Genomic DNA, 20724 nt, shown 5'->3' on the forward strand with positions numbered 1-20724 from the left:
AATGGTTAAAAGCAGCAGGGTGGGAAACATCGGGAGGAGCTTTAAACACCCCAGCTATGTACACGTAAAGAAAACGGCTTTGAAGGGCGGGGGGTGGGGAGGTAGAAATACACTATATAGGGACACGAGGTTTTTCTTTTATGGATAATTGAACAAAGATTCAAAATTGTAAAGGAAGTAATAATAAATTAATAAAAGACTTTAAAAATAAATTTCAGGAAATGTTTAAACAGCCAGAGTAGACAGTGGGAATAGACCTAATGCCTGGAATGATGGGAGTCTTGTTCTCTCATTGTAAATGGGCTCAGATCTGAAAGGGGTCTTAATCAGAAAAAGTACCATGGAATGGAAAACTGCCAATTTGAAGAGTTCCAACATGAACCTGAACTTTTTCGAAGAGCTTTAAAAAGTAGACTAGCTAGAAACAAACCAAACTTATGACGCTTTGGGTAAAATAACTAGCCTCAAATTTAAATAAGACCAAAGGTCCTCTGTTCTTCAAGAATAAAGTGCTTTGTCTAGGGACACTTGTAGATGCGCAAGCAGAAGAGCCAGTGAAAGAAATAAAAAGAATCAGGGGCTGGCCTGGTGGCGCAGTGGTTAAGTTCGCATGTTCTGCTTCTCAGCGGCCCGGGGTTCGCTGGTTTGGATCCTGGGTGCAGACATGGCACTGCTTGGCACACCATGCTGTGATAGGCATCCCACGTGAAAGAAAAAAAAAAGGTAGAGGAAGATGGGCACGGATGTTAGCTCAGGTCCAGTCTTCCTCTGCAAAAAGAGGAGGATTGGCAGTAGTTAGCTCAGGGCTAATCTTCCTCAAAAAAAGAGAAATAAAAAGAATCAGCTGTGTTTCTATACACTAACAATGAACTACTGGAAAGAGAAATTAAGAAAACAGTTCCATTTACAATAGCATCAAAAAGAATAAAATACTTATGAATAAATTTAACCAAGGAAGTAAAAGATCGTACAATGAAAACTAAAACACATTGATGAAAGAAACTGAAGATACAACATGGAAAGATACTCTGTGATTATGAATTGGAAGAATTAATGTTGTTTAAATGTCTATACTACCCAAAGCAGTCTACAGATTCAATGCAACTCCTATCAAAATTCCAATGGCATTTTTCACAGAAATAGTATAAAAAAATTATAAAATTTTCATGGAACCACAAAAGACTCTTGAACAGCCAAAGATGTCTTAAGAAAGAACAGAGCAGGAGACATCACACTTCCTGATTTCAAACTATATTATAAAACTAGAGTAATCAAAATAATATGGTACTGGCATAAAAACAGACACATATGTCAATGGAATACAACAGAGAGCCCAGAAATAAATCCACTTATATATGGTCAATTAACTTTTGACAAAGACTACACAATGGAGAAAGGATGGTCTTTTCAATGAATGGTATGGGGAAAATTGGATCTCCACATGCAAAAGAATGAAAATGGGCCTCTATCTTACACTGTACACAAAAATCAACTCAAAATGGATTAAAGGCTTGAACGTAAGACCTGAAACCATAAAACTCCTAGAGAAAGCATAGGAGGTAAACTCCTTGACATTGGTCTCGGCAGTGATTTTTTGGATTTGACACCAAAGCAAAGGCAACCAAAGCAGAAATAAATAAGTGGGACTGAATCAAACTAAAAAGTTTCTGTTTAGCAAAGGACCGTCAACAAAATGAAAAGGCAACCTATGGAATGAGAAAAAATATTTGCAAACCACATATTTGATAAGGGGTTAATATCCAAATATAAACAAGGAACTCATGCAATTCAATAGCAAAAAACCCAAATAACCCAATTAAAAAATGGACAAAGGACCTGAATGGACATTTTTCAAAAAAAGACATACATATGGCCATCAGGTATATGATCAATCATCAGGGAAATGCAAATAAAAATCTCACATCTGTTAGGATATCTATTACCAAAAAGTCAAGAGATAACAAACACTGGAGAAGGTGTGGAGAAAACAAAACCTTGTGGACTGTTGGTGGAAAAATAAATTGGTGCAGCCACTATAGAAAGCAGTATACAGGTTCCTTAAGAAATTAAAAATACGGGGGCCAGCCATGTGGCCGAGTGGTTAAGTTCGCGTGCTCCGCTTTGGTGGCCCAGGGTTTCCCTGGTTCGGATCCTGGGCGTGGACACGGCACGGCTCATCAGGCTGAGTTGAGGCAGCATCCCACATGCCACAACTAGAAGGACCCACAACTAAAAATACACAACTATGTACTTGGGAGATTTGGGGAGAAAAAGCACACACACAAAAAAGATTGGCAACAGTTGTTAGCTCAGGTGCCAATCTTTAAAAAAAAAAAAATTAAAATTAAAAATAGAACTACCATATAACCCAGCGATCCTATCTGTGTGTATATATACATATATATATATATTTTTGATATATATACATCAAAGGAAATGAGATCATTATCTCAAAATGACATCTGTACTCCCATGCTCATTGCCAAGGTGTGGAAACAAACCAAGTGTCCACTGACAAATGAATGGATAAACAAGTTGTGGTAGAATGGTAGTGAAAGGGTCTGACGTTCAGTCATAAGATGAATAAGGTCTGAGGATCTGATGTATAGCCTGGTGACTACAGTTGATAATATTGTATTGTGTAATTGAAATTTGCTGAGAGTAGATCTTAAGTGTTCTCACCGCCACAGATAAAAAAGGAAAAGTAAATATGTGAGATGATGGATGTTAATTAACTCGATTGTGGGAATCTTCTCACGATGTATACTTAAATCACCATGATGTACACTTTCAATTTATAATTCTATTTGACAGTTAAACTTCAATAAAGCTGAAAAAAGGAAAAAAACCACAGGAAGCAATTGGGCTGTAAGATCCATCAGGATAAGAGCTGGGGAGGCCAAGACAAACACTGAGGGCACCTCCCACACAACCTTAAAGGGCCCAAACTTTTGATGAAACCATCCCCATCACAATAGGAACAAATTGGCCGCATTAAATAACAGATGGGAGACTTTGTCTGGGATAATGGAAGATACGTCAATTTCTATTTTATCTGTAACCTACATAATTTTGGGAAAAAAATTTAAAGACAGGTCAGAGACCAAAAGTGACCCAGTTGCATGCAGCTTTTTGACCATCTCCAATAAGGAGGGAGACATGCAAATAAAACCACGTTGAATCCTCCATACCAGCCTGCCCTTCAGGTGAACATCCCCAAATGACCCCAGTTAATGCATCATGGAGTAGAAAAATTGCCAAGTCAAACCCTGCCCAAATTCACAAGTAATGTTAAGTGATTATTGTTTTAAGCAACTACATTTTGGGTTGGTTAAACAGCAATAAAGAACTAGAACAATTTTGTACAAGAAAAGCCGATAAATGCTTGACTTTTAATTCTTACCAATTTTTAGAATAATGAAATGAGTTAGTGCCCCAAAGACTGCCAAAGCTATCCAGTAATGTTTTTGTGTGTTCAGAGTTTCATTAGGAACTAACGGCTTTTAAAAATATTTGGTGTTTCACTGCATGCAGCCATGACTCTTACTGACGCTCACATTGTCCCAGCTTACCCAGAGGAAGCCCTTTCAAGTTGCCCCTGTGTCCTTTCAACATTACTCCAGTCATTTTTGATAGCGTCCTTGCTTTCTGGCCCAAGAATATCTCTCAGGCTAATTTTGCTTATTTTCCATACAGATCTGGAATTGCTCCCAAAGCCTGGCTCCTTTTGCTGGGAAACCACACACAAAGACCACAGTTTGGGCATTGGATACTTTTTTCGAAGAAACAAAACATTAGTTACATTCCACTCCCTCTCCCCAGATGGTTGCCACTATAATGAATTTAGTGCCTTATTAATCTCTTGCATTTTTAAAAAGTTTTGCAATATACATATATATTCACAAATGATAAATCATACTGTTTCACTGATTCTAAATCACACATTCTCCTTCTATTTTAAATCATTGAATTGGAGATGCATCTTATAGTTGATAACAAGTGATAGTTTAATTGATTGCATTTTTTCTTTTTAGTAATATGCACCTTATTGATCTATTAGCCTATCTATTTCATCTAAGATTAGCTAAAACAGATTAACTTTTTTATACTTTACAAAAATTGAACCATTTGAGCTTATTTTTCTTGCTAAATGTCTTAGCAAACTTTATTTAGGTAAATTTGCAGAAAATACCTACAATAATTTACATATAATAAAATGAACGTATTTTAAGTCCACTGTTTTAATGTCATGATAATTGTATAAAGCCATGTAATCCCCACCATAATCAAGATATATACAATTTTCATCACCCCCAAAACCTTTTTACACCTTTGCAGTCACACCCCCTCCTCCACCACTACTCCCACCGCAGCCCCAGGAAACCACTGATTTACTCTCACTATAGATTAAGCTTTTCTAGAATTGCACAGAAATGGAACTATGCAGTAAGTAGTCCTTTGTGTCTGGCTTCTTTCACTCGTCTATCCGGTTATCTACTGACGAACATTTGGGCTCATTCCAGTTTGGAGTCATTAAGAAAAAGCTGCCACGAACATTCACATACAACCCTGTGTGGATGCATGTTTTTACTTCTCTTGGATAAATACCTACGAACAGAATGGCTGGGTCCTAGGGAAAGCAGATGTTTGAATTTATGAGAAACTGCCAAAATATGTTCCAAATGGCCGTACCATTTTACATTATTACTAGCAGTGTCTGAGGGTCCCAGGTACTCCCTGTCTTCACTAACACTTGGTCCTGGCAGTTCCTATCATTATTTAAGTCACTCTAGTTGGTTTGTAGTGGTTATCTCCACGTGATTTTGTTTTCTGATTGACTACAGGTGCTGAGCATCTTTTCATGTGTTTATTAACAATTTTAACATGTTTTATGAATAACCTATTCAAGTTCTTCAATTTCATTGGGCTGTTTGACTTTTTGAGCTATAAGCATTACTTGTAAGTTCTGGATACAGGTCCTTTGTGAAATATATGTACTGCAAGTGTATTCTCCCAATCTGTGACCTGGCTTTTCATTTTCTTCCCGTCGTCTTTGAAAGAGTTTTAATTTTAATAAATTCCAATTTACTGATTTTTTTCATGATTCATGCTGTGTTCTAAGAAACCTTTGCCTAGCCCAAGACAGCAATTTCTATATTTCCTTCTAGAATTTCTAAGGTTTTAGCTTTTGTTTAGCTATGATCCATTTTTCAATCTAAATTTTGCACTAAAATTATGTATAGTATGAGGCAAGAGTTGAGATTCTTTATTTCCCATATGAATATATAGCTATTCCATTTGTTAAAAAGACTATCTTTTCCTTGAACTACTTTGGCACCTTTGTTAAAAATCAACTGTCCAATTGAATTGGACAATTCAGAAACTGGAATTCAGAAATCGTTTCCAAATGGATTCCATTTGGAAATGGACTCCAAAATGGAGGGTCCATTTCTCAACTCTGTTCTGTCCATTGGCCCTTAACATTTCTTATAAAATAGGTCTACTGGGAAAAATTCACTTATCTTTTCCCTGTCTGAAAAAGTCTTTTGTCACCTCTTCTGAAGGATATTTTTGCTGAACATAGAATTCTAGGTCAACAGGTCTTTCTTCTATCTGCACTTTAAAGATGTCAAGCCAAGGTCTCCAACTTGCAGTTTGAGAAAAGAACTACACAGTCATTCTCTGTATGGAACGTGTCTTTTTCTCCAGCTGCTTTAGTTTTCTCTGGTTTTCAATAATTTGATTATGATGTACCTTAGTGAGGTTTTCTTTGCTACTCTGCTTGTTGGATTTCTTGGATCTGTGGGTTTATAGTTTCCATCAATTGGGAAAATTTTCAAACACTATTTTTCACATTGTTTTTGTCTCCCTCCCTGATTTCTGGGTCTCCAAACAAACAGAAGACTGGATATTACCCCACAGGGGCTGAGGCACAGCCGTGGTTTTTTCGCTTTGTGCTTTAGTGAGCTTCACATTCGCTGAGCCTTAGTTCCGCAGTGACCAGTCTGCTGTAATTCCATCCATTCCTCCTCATCTGGCTAGTGACCAGAGGTACTCAAACAGCGGCAGCGACATTCAACAACACATCTTACACATACTTGAATTCTTGGTATAAATGTATTAACCACAAATAAAACATTTAAGGATTATTAATTTAGAAATGTGTAAATATTTTTTTCAATACTTTATTATGTCTATAAAATTAGTTTTTGTATATATACATATAAATCTAAGATTAGAAATTATACTGAATATGACACCAACAATTGTGGTGGTGTAGCTTTTTGACTTTGAGCTCTTTTGGAGAAGGTGATGACAATCTTTGGAAATGCTTTATTATATCATGCCAATATACTACAAGGAGTATTTCAAGACAGTACCACAGTAATCCACAGACTGCATTAAATGAAGATCACCTGATCCAAAAGTTTTTCTTCCTTAGCTTTTCACGGCAATTGCTAACAGTCCAATAAGCTGATTTTTCTGAGAAAGATTATTCTAATAACTTTGGGTGTTCAATCCGTGCAATGGTCCAGTCAGGCTTTACTCCTTGTGTAAACTCCCTCTGAAATCTGAGAAAAAAATTACAAATAATGTGAATCTTACATCAGTCCAAATACCTCTTGAATAACTATATAATTTGCAAGTATACATTAGAGGCAGTTTTTAGCAACATGCTAATAGTTAATGGTAAATAAAAATCAAAACCAAAAAGGAGTTTAATCTACCAATTCAATCACAAAATATATCCTCATAAAATGAGAAGTACATGCTCAGCTAAAATGAGTATTTTTAATGGACTATCTAACTCCAACATCTGCCAGTCCTTGATAGAAACTTAGATATTATTCTGTTGTTAAATACTAGCTATAATATGCCTAATATGAAGAGAAATACACTGGACTATGGGGATGCAAACAGCACTTCAGTGGAATTTGGTTTATATACATTAGATTGATCTTGAAAATAACAGTATTTATGAGCTGCCCATGATCTAAGTAGGGAATATCAGAAGAACTGAAAGTTGGTGTTGATTATAGTGCTCTTTAATTACATATGATGTCTTAAAAAAGAGACAACTTGGTAGATTTAAATGAGTACTTAAATATATAGACTATTTTTGATAATTACAAATAAAGCAAGATTCAAAAAAGACAAAAAGCACATTTCTTTCAAGAAAAATGAAAAAAAATGAGGCTATAATTCCCTTTTACCTTAGTGAAACAATATACTTTCTTTCTCTGGTCATTTTTGGGATTTGTTATTTTAAAGGAAATTTGTACAACTTTGGTCACATAATAACATTCTCTTTTAAATAAATGTTAAATTATGTCTCCACTAACTTGCTTGATATGTTCACTGTTCCAAATTTTATTAGCAAAAAAATACACTGTAGTGTCTTTTTAAATTAATTTGCTAACCTCCTACTAGACAGTACCTCCTTAAGGGCAGGAGCCCTTCAATTTCGTATCTGAACCCACACCAGAGCACTTGGTAATCAGATGTCAATAAATGTCTAATGAATGGATGGTCCACGTGCCTATTATGGCAGATTTTATTTTCCAGAGATGGCCATAGGCCTATGTCCCATCCCATGTGCTCTTCTGCAATGTGACTGTGCTGTTACCCCATCAAGAGGTGGAGTCGCTCCATGCCCTTTCAGCTCTGCAGGTCCTGGGACTGTGCTGACCAGCAAACCATGGCAGAAATGGTGTTGTTGGGGGCTGGCCCTGTGGCTGAGTGGTTAAGTTCGTGCGCTCCGCTGCAGGCAGCCCAGTGTTTCGTTGGTTAGAATCCTGGGTGCGGACATGGCACTGCTCATCAGACCACGCTGAGGCGCGTCCCACATGCCACAACTAGAAGGACCCACAACGAAGAATATACAACTATGTACCGGGGGGCTTTGGGGAGAAAAAGGAAAAAAATAAAATCTTTAAAAAAAAAAAAGAAATGGTGTTGCTCCAGTCCTGGGCATAGCCCTTTACTCGTCTAGCATCTTCTGTCTTCTGCCTCTTTGAAGCCAACCACCATGTGAAACCTGTGACTAGCCTGAGACTACCACAAGCCCAAGCAACGAAGAGAGGCCTTGGAGAATGAGACGTTACATGAAGAAGCCAAGGAGCACCAAGGTGCCTTCGTGGAAAGGAATCCTCCAGCCTCTGCAGCCCCGGGCGATGCCAGGTGAAGCAGCAAAAACCCCACGGCTGAGCCTCTCCAAATTCCTCAGCAGTAAAACAGCAGGCAGAATAAACAGCTGTCTGGAACTACTGAGTTTTGGAGTGGTTTGTAACGCAGCAATAGACAGCTGAAACATCGTTTCATTAAACTCAGCAATATTACCTCTTTCTAATTTCTGAACACTCCTGTTTCATGGCCAGTATGTCTTTATGACTTCCTCTCTTCATAAATAAGTTGTCAAATTTCAATCCTTTTCTTCCTAAAGCTCCCTTTAGTTTTCATACCTTCATACTACTTTCCATTTTCTGGAGAAAGGAAACAATGAACTGTGGTTAGACTTACTCGTAGCTTGCACTAAGAAGTTGTTTAGTTTCCACGTTCTGATCCCCCAACTTAACCTGGAACACACTGGCTCCACTTATCGTTTCACTGGGGATGCTGGCACTGGTTAGATACCAAAAGCACATCAGGATGTTAACAAACTTCCTTCCTTAGAGAAAAAACACACACACACATACAAATACAAATCACAATAATCTATCATCCACATATCCAAAATGGAATCAGAAGTTGGCAGTAGTTACACAGTGTTACAGATCAAATTGTGTGCTGATTCTAGCCTAACCTAAGATACCTGTACTGATACCTTTCTATTTTCAGAAAATTCTCTTAAGAGTTTATGACCTATTTGCCTCTTCTCTGCATCGCAGTAATCATAGCTACTATTTACTGAGCATGTACTATTTACGGAGTGTACTACATGGATTACTTTCAATTTGTGGCATTTTCTAAAATTATAATAACAGATATCTGTGGTCAATCCAAATATGAGGGGGAAAAACACATTTCTTGTTGCTAAATAATTAACTTTACCCCAACTGCCAGAAAGAAGACAGCCTTCCATTCCCCGCTAATTCACTTTGCTATGACCGGTGATTATGACAAAGTCCTGTGTAAAAATCAGGGGGTGACCATGGTGCTGAGACGCAATTTGAAATATTAGGGGAGAAGAAAATATTTATCACTAAGAACTTTTTTTACACTAAAGTTCTATAAATATCCACTTGTACCAACAAAACCCCACCATTCCATGATTATCCCCTAGTTTAGCTTCTCTGGACAATACTGGTTCATTTACAGTTGACTCTGCTCCAGTTACCTTTCTCATCGTAGTAGATGGAGATGTCTCCTGTGGACGTGTACACGATTTCATCGATGTCAGCAGCAAGGGCATTCTTATGGTTGTCAGGTAGGGACGTCACCTTTTCTTTCAACACATGTAGCACCTGAGTTTGCAAAAAGCAAACCATAATTCACCTATTGAGTTTATGAAAGCTTTCAAAATTGGAATGAATTTTTCTGAACCTATTTTTAAATTTACTATCATATTTATTCATCTTCAAAAGCAATGATGAAAGGCATCTAATTATTCAACTAGATAATTCCTAACAGAACATTCAATATAAGAACAACTGAAAGACATATTTCCTTACTTATGCCTTAAGTACCAAGTCATTCTATGCTTTTATATGACCCAAAGCACCCAAACAGAAAGACACAGGGACTCTACTTTGGCTGATGGTGCACACACTATTTTTAAGCATAAATGAGAACAATGTACATAATTTTATTGCAAGAGAATAATACATTTATTTTTAAAGGAAAATTAAAAGTATACTTTACCTCTTTGGCCACAAATTCTTCCAATAGATCGAATTTACATTGTGACAGCAACTTGGACACATGAGCAAAAGCCTTAAAAAAATAGTGAGGGGGTAGATGTTGATTACTGTTTCAAAATACCATACAATGTATAATGCTCACACTTCAACGGCTAAGTCTAACAGAGACTCTTTTAGGAGAAAGGCCATAAACAACAGCAAACACTAATATATCAACGTTAGGCACGACTCCTTCAAAGTTGGTTGGCTTTTCTTTTCTCATACGGCCTTCCCCAATATATAGTAGTAAGTGAGCAGACTGCTAATTATGTATCTACCCTCAGGACGTGGGAAAAGAGGTTGCGGTATACACACTAGATCCTCGATAAAAATCCTCCTCTATATTTCCTCTTAAAATAGTGAAGTAATCAACCACCCTCACTGTTCGTGACCCCCTCTTGATCACGCAGACAGCAGGGGGAAGCAGCACAGTCCAGACCACATGGGGTGTCTGAAGATCTGGGGTGCAGTCTGAATCTCATTAAGACAGGTAAGGCAGGGGCCAGCCTGGTGGCATAGTGGTTAGGTTCATGGGCTCTGCTTCAGTGGCCCAGGGTTCCTGGGTTCAGATCCTGGGCGTGAACCTACACACCACTCATCAAGCCACACTGTGGCAGCATCCCACATACAAAATAGAGGAAGACTGGCATGGATGTTAGCTCAGGGCTAATTTTCCTCACCAAAATAAATAAATAAATAAATAAAGATAGGTAAGACAGGTTGGGAAGGTGGGAGAAGAGACAGTGAGTTTACAGTCTAATACAGTGGATCCAAACTTGAAGTATGAGGTCCCACTTTAAGTGAGGGGGAACCAACTGCAATCCCCCACATTCCCAGGAGTGAGAAATGAAACTGTGCATAGACTCTACCTGTTTTCAAGGAACTGTCAGTCTACCTGAGGAGGGAGGCAAGTAAACTGGGAAGTGCGAGGATTATGACGGGGGTAATGTATCCGAAGGCCCTCCAGGCCCAGTTCAACTCACCCCATCTCTTATCAACAGAGTGATTAAGAATTATCTTTCAGAAAAACTGCAAAGTCACATAGCTAGAGTATGTGTAAAGGAAGAATTCATGACCTGAAATGACCCGGGAACTAAAGATTCTCCTCCCCATGGAACCCAAGGACGAGGATGTGACTGGAACTTGAAAGTCAGACTCTTATTAGAAGCGAGGGGTCCTTCATTCAGGAAGATCCGGTGTTAAAATTCCTTCCCCACCCTGTCATAAATGTGTAAACCTTACCGTAAATGCTTGAAGCCCAAAACCTGTCCCACGAGCATTTCCGCAGGCCAGCCTGTTCTCCCTAACCTCTTAAATTTCACCCCAAATCCTGAATCGGAGAGAGAGCTCTGAGGGCACATGCCCCCTGTCTCCCTGCAGATCCATCTTGCAGAATAAAAGCTGATTTCCCCCCTAAAGGCTGATGCCACAATTAATTGGCTTGTTTATGTGCATTGGGCAGACAACCTCAGTTCCATGCGGTAAGAGTAAGAAGAGGATGATTTGAGAGCTTACAGAAGAGCCACTTAAGCCAATCTGGGAAGATCAGAGGGGGCTTCCTAAAGAAAGTAACTTCTAAGATGAAATCTGAAGGACCGGCAGCAGAAAGGATGCGCAGGAATGCCTGACGGACAATACCACATAATTGTTATGGGCTGGATTTTATCCCCCCTAAATTCCCATGTTGAAGCCCTAACTCCCAGTACTTCAGAAGTGACTATATTTGGAGACAGGGCCTTTAAAGAGGTGAATAAGTTACAATGAGGCCATGAAGGTAGGCCCTACTCCAAGCTGGCTGGCATCTTTATAATAGGCAATCTGGATACACAAAGACACACCGGGAGCACATGCACACAGAGAGAAAAAAAAAACGAGTGAGGACGCAGCAAGAAGGCAGCCAACTGCAAGCTAAGGAGAGGCCTCTGAAGAAACCAAACCTGCCAAAAGCTTGATCTTGACTTCTAGCTTCCAGAACTATGAAAAAATTAAGTTCTGTGGTTTAAGCCACCCAGACTGTGGTATTTTGTTAAGGCAGCCCTAGCAAACTAGGACAATAACGGAGTGGAATTTTGAGAAAATGCATACATCCAAATGGATTCAAGAACCTCCTGCAAACACTTAGGAGGCCCTCGGGTTCAGGGACACTGTATTCTTTAGTAAGCCTTCATTTGTGGAAGATGGGTGCTATTTGGGCAAAAGAAACAACGACCATAACCATCATGTTGAAACCCAACCATTAGACTCTAGTTTGCGTGGCCAAGGAGAACCACACATGAGCAAATGATTCCATAAGGTAATAATGAACCATTAAGAGGCTGCCCGGATAAGGCTTTGATGACACAGGAGTGACTAACCTAAAGAGGCTTCTAAGAAATAGCCCTCTTTTCATAGCATAGGCTAAAATGTGCAAGCAAGATACAGGAAAAATAGCATATGACTGATGTGGTTTCATGGCAGTTAAGAGGGAAATATATGCACAAATCAGTGGTGTGATACTGTGATATAATAAGAAATACATATTTAGTCTTCATTCTGGTTCCTGGCACAGAGCTCCTAAAACTTCTAAAACTTCCCGAGTGAAATGGGTGAGAGGCATGTCTATTGTTATTCAAAATAAGACCCTTTCTGAGTTTAGGCTAATGAAGTGACTCTTGAAAGACGGGGGTCAGTTGTCAGAGGAACTAACCATGTGATTAGAGCACTGAAACTCATGGCCCTAGCTCCACACTCCCAGGGAGGGGAGAAGAGCTGGGGATTAGGTTAGTTACCAGTGACCAGTGATTTAATCAATCATGCCTACAGAATGGAACTGCCATAAAAACCCTAAACAAAGGGCTTTGGAGAGCTTCTGGTTGGTGAACACATGGAGGTGTGGGCGAGTGGTGTGCCCGGAGAGGGCATGGAAGCTCCACACTCGTTCCTGCATATCTTGCCCTACCCATCTCTTCCCTCTGGCTGTTCCTGAGGGGTATCCTTTACCAGAAACCGAAACAGCAGGTAAAGTTCTTTCCTGAGTTCTACAAGCCATTCTAGCAAATCATGGAACCCGAGGAAAGGGGATGTGGGAACCCCTAATTTACAGCTGGCTGGTCAAAAGCATGGGTGGCCTGGACTTGAGACCGGTGTCTGAAGTTGGGACAGTCTTGTGGGAGTGAGCCCTTAACCCGTGTGGTCTGCATTAACAGAGTCAGAGCTGCTGTGAGCTGCCCTGATAATGCCTTGATGCCACAGGAGTGTCTAACCTAAACAGGCTTCTAGGAAATAACCCTCTTTTTTCAAAAAGGTCAAAATGTGCAAGCATGATATACGGAAACACACAGTATATGATTAACATGGTCTGTTGACAGTAACAGGGAAGACGTCACGTCCTATGTGTGTATCAGTGGAAAACAGGGTCTGTGGAGCTAACACAGCTGGTTATGGCTTGTACGGCACTGAATCACCTACTCCCCTGGCTCACATGATGAATAAAAACTTGCCTTGATTGTACTTAACCATCCTGATTTCCGGTGACTCTGGAGGACTAAGACTGCTTGCAGAGTGGGTCACAGGACAGTGCCCCTCAGCACTCGCTAGCTATGCATCCTTAAGCCAATCGTTTCACCTTTCTGGAACTTGGTTTTATGATCTGTAAAGGAGGATTAGACTAGAATGATGAGGTCCAAGGTGCCTTTTTGTTTTCATGTTCTATGATTAAAGAAAGACAAATCTTAATGAACATGATCCAGTTGATAAGTTGATAGTCACAGCCCAAGATATCTTGCTGGGGGTTAGCCTAAGGAGAAACGGCAAGTGAGCCCATGACAGCAGACAAACTAGCTAATGTTTCTGCACCAGATTACTCCCAAGCCCTAGAATTATACGCATGCATGGGAAGGTACAGGTGCATCATGAGATCTAGTAGGGAGGTTTTCTGACCATGTCCTTATAAATCTTAGGTGTTGAAAAACTGATTTGCTTGATCTGAATGGCATGTTAAGCAACCAATGTTTTAAGGGAATTACTAAATATTTGCCATGGATGACTCAACATTCTTTTTGGAAATCAGAATGGTTAAATGTGCAAAAATGGACTTAGATGAGGCAAAACTGTATAAAGACGGGCTGATGAAGGGGTGGAGATATTACTTAACAGCAAGGAGAGGGGCTTAAAATAAGTAACAGCTGGAGGACCTCTAGGATCAGTGAGTGACTAAAAAGTGTCCCAAGCTCCTCTATGTGTTCAGAGGAAATATAGGGACCAAGGCCTGATTCCTGCCCAGGTGGGGAGAGGATTTCCATTCCTTACTGACACATAAATGAGCTGGTACAGTCATATATGTCTGTCACCAATGAGCTCACATGTCACCAGTGGACATTGTGGAGAACAGGAGGATAATGCCAATTTACGTACACAGGGACAAAAAATTTTGACAACTGACATGAGCAGAGGTTTACCCCTCAGGATGCTATTAATCCAGGTTGCCCTTTGCTTTTTAACTTTTTTATAAAGCAGTGAAGAATTGACTCAGGGAAGCAGGAAGCAGGAGTTAACATGGACACTGATTATATAAAGTTGAAAACTAATTTATAACTCACAGGTCATATAAGTAAATATAGATGGCTTTGGTTACAGAAATCATCTGAAATAAATTAGGAGTAAAAATACCAATACTAGCCTACAATCAATATTGTACAATGATTACACTGATGTCACAATTTTAAAGTATATGGTGGTATGAACTGGGAAATAAACTGGATCTCTACTATTTATCAGTAGTTCCGAAATGTTTGGAAATAACAAACTCTAAGAGATTCAAAAGAAAGTTATAGATGGACTTTCATCCTAGAAAAATGCATGTACACACAAACTCTGCGAATAATTTGGGGACCCAAAGTGACTGTTATGAGGCAAGAGCTTAAAGGCAGGGTATCACTAGCCGCTCAAAGAGGGACATAAGCGTCGGGGTTCGGGCTCTGAATCACCAAAGGCTATTTCTCAGTGTGCAGAGTGCTGTGCACTTCTCAGCGACCAGGTTGTCTCAATAAATTCTTAGAAAGGGGAAAACTGTTCATGCTAGGTTATTCTTTAAAGACTACGATGGGCAGGGTCGTGTGGTGTTGGAGAAAAGGGCAACAGAGCTCTGTGAAATAGCTGACAAGAAGTTCTGTCTTTCTACTCAAACTGACATCATAGCACTTTGGAAGAGTTATCTCATTCACTCTTCAACACCATCTTATCCCCTCACTCATTCATTCAACGAACATTTACGGAGTGCCTACTACGTGCCAGGCAGGCATTGTCTTCTTCATTTTACAGAAAATCACATCCAGAAAAGATAAAGCCACGTAGCTTTTAAGTAGCAGAAACGGGCTTTGAATCCATTTTTTCCTGATTCAAAACCTGTAGTGAGTGGAAAAGGTAACGGGGGAATTCCCGGGGTCGTATTCGAACCCCTCCTCCTCGGCGACGGTGCAGACACACCCCGAAGCGTAATGTAAGTCAAAAGGCGGCCGGCTCACCCCGCACGGTCCGGGGTAGCCCTCCCCAGTGAGCACTTGGGCGTGAAAGAGCGGAACGCAGGAGCGGCGACAGGGCACCCCAGGGAAAGGAACACACCTGCTTCGCTCCCTCCGAGAACTCTGCGATGCTGAACTCCCGGTCGAAATAGGCCCAGATAAGGAAGGCGTAAATTCGAGTCCGCACCCAATTGATGGGGTTGGAGAAGCCCAGGACGATCATCTTGGTCTTCTGGCGCGGCTGCGGCCGCTCCTCGGTGCTGTAGCTGCGCCCGGGGCACGCGGGGAGCACGGAGAGCGCCGCGGCGCGTCCCTGAGCCCAGAGCGGGGGAGGCCGGGGTCGCCGGGCAGACAGCGCCCAGGCCGCCGGGGCCCCAGGGCCGCGAGGAGACGGGGCCGCGCCCGAGCCCAGGAGGCGACGGCAGCAGCAGCAAAGTCCAGCCGCACCCGGAGGCCGGGGTCGGGCCGCCCCGCCGGGCACAGGCCGAGAGAGCAGCAACCGGGGCAGCAGCCGAACGGCGAGCGCCATCTTTATGACCTTTTACCCCTGTGCCGGCCTGTGCTGCCCCGAAAGATAGTCGGTGGGAAACCGCCTCAGCGGGGTTCGGAGAGAGAGCCTGGAGATTAAAGCTGGCCCCTTGCTGCCACCTCCGATGAGTCATCCCCATTCCCGTTTTCCAGCACACAGCCCGCGCAGAGGCCCTGGGGCCCCCGGCCCAGCGCTCGGAACCCGCCGCTCTCGCGAGTCTGCCGGCTTCTCGGACCTTTTCTCTCTGGGCCGTGTTTCCAGGCGGATCGCGCGCTAAGGGACACATTAGGGCCGAGTTTCGCGGGACTTTAAAGAGGACGGGCGGGAGCCGCCATGGCCGGGCCGCGCCTCCCGGTGCCTCGGCTCGCCGGCGTTTCGCAGGAGCAGTTCATGCAGCAGTTCTACCCGCAGGTGAGGCCCTCGCGCCGGGGGCACCGCGGGAAGCCAAGGAGTGCCCGTCCCTACCACGTGGGCGGCTCCGAGGTGGTTTCCTGCGGCCCAGGGCGTGCGGAGGAGGGGCGCGCGGCCCGAGAGGGCCGGGTGGCCCTGCGGCCGAGGGCGGGGTGCTGGGGCGTGAGGATCGGCACGTCCGTCACGCTTTCCCGAGAGAACAGCTCTACGTTCCCGGGGGCAGGATGGCCGCGGGGCTGAGGGCGAGAGACGTTGTGCCTGTAAGCACGGCTCGCTGCGGAGAGCGGCTTTGTGGGAGCCCTCCTTCGAGGCTTCTGCCGTTTCCGTGGCAACGAAGGAAGCTTTTTCCACCGGCGTCCCCCGCACCCCCGCCTGGCCTCCCCGTCTTGCCTCCGGTTTCCTAAGGTTTAGAGGAGGTTTCGCGGCCCCCCTGGTAGCGCAAGGGGCGCCTGCGAGTCTCCTCGAGTCACTGGATTTGGAGGAACAGTTTTTCACTGCGCTGAGCCAGGAGGGGAACAGTGGGAATACCCCAGAAATCTTCCACGAGTCTTGGATTCTGAGTAACCTGAGTTCTAGTTCACACGTGGGAATCTCTTATATGTGTAATTGGAACTTCAGCTCTTTAGAAGAAAACTCAGAGAAAAATATTACGGGGAAAAAGAAGTATTTTTGCTTGCAGTACTTTGGAAGGGAGTCCAGGCTTCAGAAAAACTGAGAATAAAGAGCCCAGTAGATATTTCTTTCTCTCTTTTTTTTTTTGGTGTGGAAGATTAGCTCTGAGCTAACATGTATGCCCATCTTCCTTTATTTTAATGTGTGAGACTCCACCACAGCGTGACTTGATGAGCGGTGTGTAGGTCCTCACCCTGGATCCACAGCCGTGAACCCAGGGCAGCCAAAGTGGAGTGGGGGAACTCAACCGATAGCCACCTGGCTGGCCCTCCCAGCAGATATTTTAAAAGAAAAAGGCCACGAGGTTACGTTAGTCTGCTTATGGTAGAACCGCCCCCCAGCAATTTCACTTGATATTTACATCTGTAAGAGTGGTCATGGAGCTACCTTTCTGAGTATTACAAAAGTCGGGGATGAAGTTTTTTCTTTTAGGAGTTAGAAACCTGCAGAGGATTGGAGCCTTCATTTATTTGGGGGACTAGTGCTGGATGGGTTGTTGCCCCTTCCAGCCCCGACTCAGGACACCTTAGTATAAGATGTTTGCAGGGCAGTGTCGTGAAGATCCACTGAAGGGTGTGAAAGTGCTTTGTAAGAGGCATAACAAGAAATATTTTGTAATTTAATCTTCCCAGACAAGACGTAATATGTCAAAAAGAAATTGTCACTAACTTTCATAAAGTGAAAAGTTACCAACAACACTGGTCACAATGTAATAAAACTAGGACTTAATAACAAAATTGCAAAACAAGACCTTTCTGCTGGGAAACACTAAAGAGAAGCTATGAGAGGGCATAGTCTTAGCAGAATTTTTTTTTGGCAGCTGAGCTAACAACTGTTGCCAATCTTTTTTTTTTTCCCTGCTTTTTTCTCCCCAAATCCCCCCAGTATATAGTTGTATATTTTAGTTGTGGGTCCTTCTAGTTGTGGCATGTGGGACGTTGCCTCAGCATGGCCTGATGAGCGGTGCCATGTCCCCGCCCAGGATCTGAACCAGTGAAACCCTGGCCGCCGAAGCGGAGCAGGCGAACTTAACCACTCGGCCACTGGGCCGGCCCCGGTATCAGATTTTGAAACGTGTTAATAATCAACAGTGTGGTATAGGTGCATGAATAGACCAGAAGATTAGAAGAGAAAGTCTGGAGATTATATATATATACACACACGTATATATATAATATATAGAAGTAAACTATATATGTGTATATATATAGAAATAAATTACCGTTCATAGGGAAATTTAGTATGTGATAAACATGGCATTTTAAAAGTCACTGTGGGAAAGATGAACTTTTAAGTAAATGGTGCTGGGACAATTGTATAGTCATTTAGAAAATGATAAAATGAGATGTATGTCTGACACCATACACAAGAGTAATCTCCAAATGGATCAGAGATCTAAATATGGAAAAATGAAACTACACAAGTACTAGAAGAAAACATTGGTAAATTCCCCTACAATCTAGGTCTATGGAAGGGCTTTCTAACTATGACTCAAAATTCAGGTGTAAGAAAAGATTAAAATTTGAGTACATAAAATACAAACTGGGAGAAAAATATTTGCAACATGTATTTCATAAAAGGGCACTAGTCCACATTTGTAAAGAACTTTTAAAAATTAAGGGGGAGGGAAGGCCAAAAATCTGATAAAAAGTGAGCAGTTGACAAAAAGAAGGATAGAAATGACTTCTAAACATACGAAAAGATGTTCAGCTTTATTCATAAGAGAAGTTAAAGCTGCACCAAGAGACCATTTCTTATCTATCAGCTTGCAGAAATCAAAGGCTTTCATGATCCCCTCCTGGTGAGGCTGTGAAGAAACTGGCGCTCTCACGCTTAATGCCAAGTGGTCCAGCCCTTAGGGAGGGGAATTTGGCATATCTAACAAAACTGTATGTGTTTACTTCATGATGTAGCAGTCCCTCTTATTAAGGAATTTACTCTGGGGATACACCTCCAACCATATAAAAATGTCTACATAGTGTTTATTATACTTATAAATTATTGCAAATAGCCTAAAAACCAGTGCATAGGAGAATGATTGATTAAATAGTCCATTTACACTCTGATGTACTGAGCTGTAAAAAAAGAATGAGGGAGATAACCTGAACTGATAGCAGTGATTTCCAGGATGTATTTTTAAACTAAAATAAAAGCAAATTAGAAAAGAAAATACATAATATGCCACTTTTTGTGTAAAAAAGAAGGGGAAATAAAGTATATATGTCTTTGATCAGCTTGCAAAAAAAAATACAGGAACAATAAGCCAGAAATTGAGACTGGTTAATATCTCTAGAAGGTGAGTGAATACGAAGTGGAAGAATGTGGATGAGGTGATCTTTTTGTATAGTTTTGACTTTGGAGATCACATTAATGTTTTACATTCTAAAGTAATAGTAATAATAAAATTAACAGGATGTGGAATGATTTTAAAAAACAAAACTCTAATATAGAATGTAAAAAAACAAGTGAATCTAAGTACCCAAGTCACTTTTGAACATAGTACTTTAATTATATGTCCTCAGTCTCTCAGTCTAGAGACAAAAAGAACTGTAAATACCGAATTGTAGTTATTAGTAGCCTTGTTTTTTTTATAGTGGTTTGACTTAGCAACTGTGAAAGTACTTATTGTGGATTCTGGGATTGTGTAATTGATGAAGCATTGAGAATGATAGGAACCAGGTTTCTCACTGTTAGAGAGGGGAGTTACAGATAGATAACAGTAAAGATTAGAATGAACCTTGTGGTATAAGATTGGAATTGGAGGTGTCGATATCGGAGGTATCATGGTTCCTACATACATCCCTTAACTGTGTGTCTGTGTAGGTTTGGGGAGAAGGGGAGTGAGTGCACACACCCCTTCACATATTTCCTAGCTCTGTCCGCTGAGAAGGCCTAGAAGTATTGACACTCCAATAACAATGAACACACTTAGCACCCAGATCGTTGTTTCTAAATAGCATTTGTCACTAAAAGAAACCAGAGCTGCTTGAAGAAAGGACTGTAGGGCTGGGGCAGAGAAAGTATGAAAGGATGCTGGATTGTGTTATTTTTCCATAAACTAAGGAAGTGCTCAGGTAGAAAATCACAAAAGCCACTTTGAAGGGGCTCCTACTGGCCAAATCTGGGATAATTTGAGCATCAAAGTTATATCAATAGATTATAACCCAGGGAATAAAATAAGTAAATGGAGATGTTAGAGCTCATTTTGATTTTAGAATGCCATCTAATGAATGTAGATGAAAATGGAGTTTTTAAAAAAATCATTATTTTTGCACTTACCATAGTAATACTTGATTCCAACAAGAATTACCAGTTGATCAAAATTAATATCACAAGTAATAGGGCAAAATATCCTGTGCCACCTGATGTGTTGCACTGAGAAGGACACAACATTGCTTCTGTGGTACCTTCCTTCTAAAAATGCCAAACCTGAATCTGATCATGAAGAAACATCAGATAAACCCAGATTCAAGGGCTTTCTACAAAATAACTGGCCTGTACTCATCAAAAATGTCAAGGTCACAGAAAAAAAAGGTTGAAGATTGTTCCAGATTAGAAGAGACATAGCAACTAAATGCACTGTGGCATCTCGGAAATAGGTAAAAAAAAAAAAAAACTATAAAAGATATTATTAGGACAATTAGCAAAATTTGCATGTGGACTTTGGATTAGATAATAGTATTTATATCAGTGTTAAATATAATTTTGATAATTA

General features: G+C 41.2%; 2 protein-coding genes across 5 annotated transcripts in view; one reads left to right on the forward strand and one right to left on the reverse strand.

Annotated features, from left to right (window-relative positions):
- Positions 1-6183: 6183 nt before the first annotated feature.
- On the reverse strand, positions 6184-16111 carry LOC124233479 (m-AAA protease-interacting protein 1, mitochondrial-like). Of its 3 annotated transcripts, none has more exons than XR_006887064.1 (5): positions 15498-16111; positions 9862-9933; positions 9338-9464; positions 8341-8483; positions 6184-6572 (listed from the first exon to the last, which is right to left on the reverse strand). XR_006887064.1 is itself a non-coding variant. In XM_046650596.1 (5 exons), the coding sequence occupies exons 1-5, from the start codon at positions 15924-15926 to the stop codon at positions 6494-6496; spliced, it is 855 nt and encodes a 284-aa protein (XP_046506552.1). In that variant the 5' UTR covers positions 15927-16111; the 3' UTR covers positions 6184-6493. The 3 variants fall into 3 exon arrangements, 1 of the variants encoding a protein (XP_046506552.1); XR_006887063.1 differs by lacking the exon at positions 8341-8483 and adding an exon at positions 8521-8622; XM_046650596.1 differs by lacking the exon at positions 8341-8483 and adding an exon at positions 8521-8668.
- Positions 16112-16176: 65 nt separating this feature from the next.
- LOC124233478 (tRNA wybutosine-synthesizing protein 5) overlaps positions 16177-20724 on the forward strand; it is a 28330-nt gene continuing 23782 nt past the window's right edge. For both annotated transcript variants that reach the window (XM_046650595.1, XM_046650594.1), the window contains exon 1: positions 16177-16337. In XM_046650595.1, coding sequence (XP_046506551.1) covers positions 16260-16337 — 78 coding nt within the window. In that variant the 5' untranslated portion in view covers positions 16177-16259. The remainder of the gene's footprint in view (positions 16338-20724) is intronic.

This window comes from Equus quagga, unplaced genomic scaffold (assembly GCF_021613505.1).
Source record: "Equus quagga isolate Etosha38 unplaced genomic scaffold, UCLA_HA_Equagga_1.0 203_RagTag, whole genome shotgun sequence".
Classification (NCBI taxonomy): domain Eukaryota; kingdom Metazoa; phylum Chordata; class Mammalia; order Perissodactyla; family Equidae; genus Equus; species Equus quagga.

Excerpts from the sequence above, each read along its gene's own strand:
- LOC124233479 (XM_046650596.1), bottom strand. The coding sequence starts at position 15,926 with ATGGCGCTCGCCGTTCGGCTGCTGCCCCGGTTGCTGCTCTCTCGGCCT. Across the intron at positions 9,934-15,497 it reads TCTCGGAGGGAGCGAAGCAG|GCTTTTGCTCATGTGTCCAA; the intron begins GTGTGTTCCTTT and ends TATTTTTTTAAG. Across the intron at positions 6,573-8,520 it reads CTTCTTAGTGCAAGCTACGA|ATTTCAGAGGGAGTTTACAC; the intron begins GTAAGTCTAACC and ends TTTTTTTCTCAG.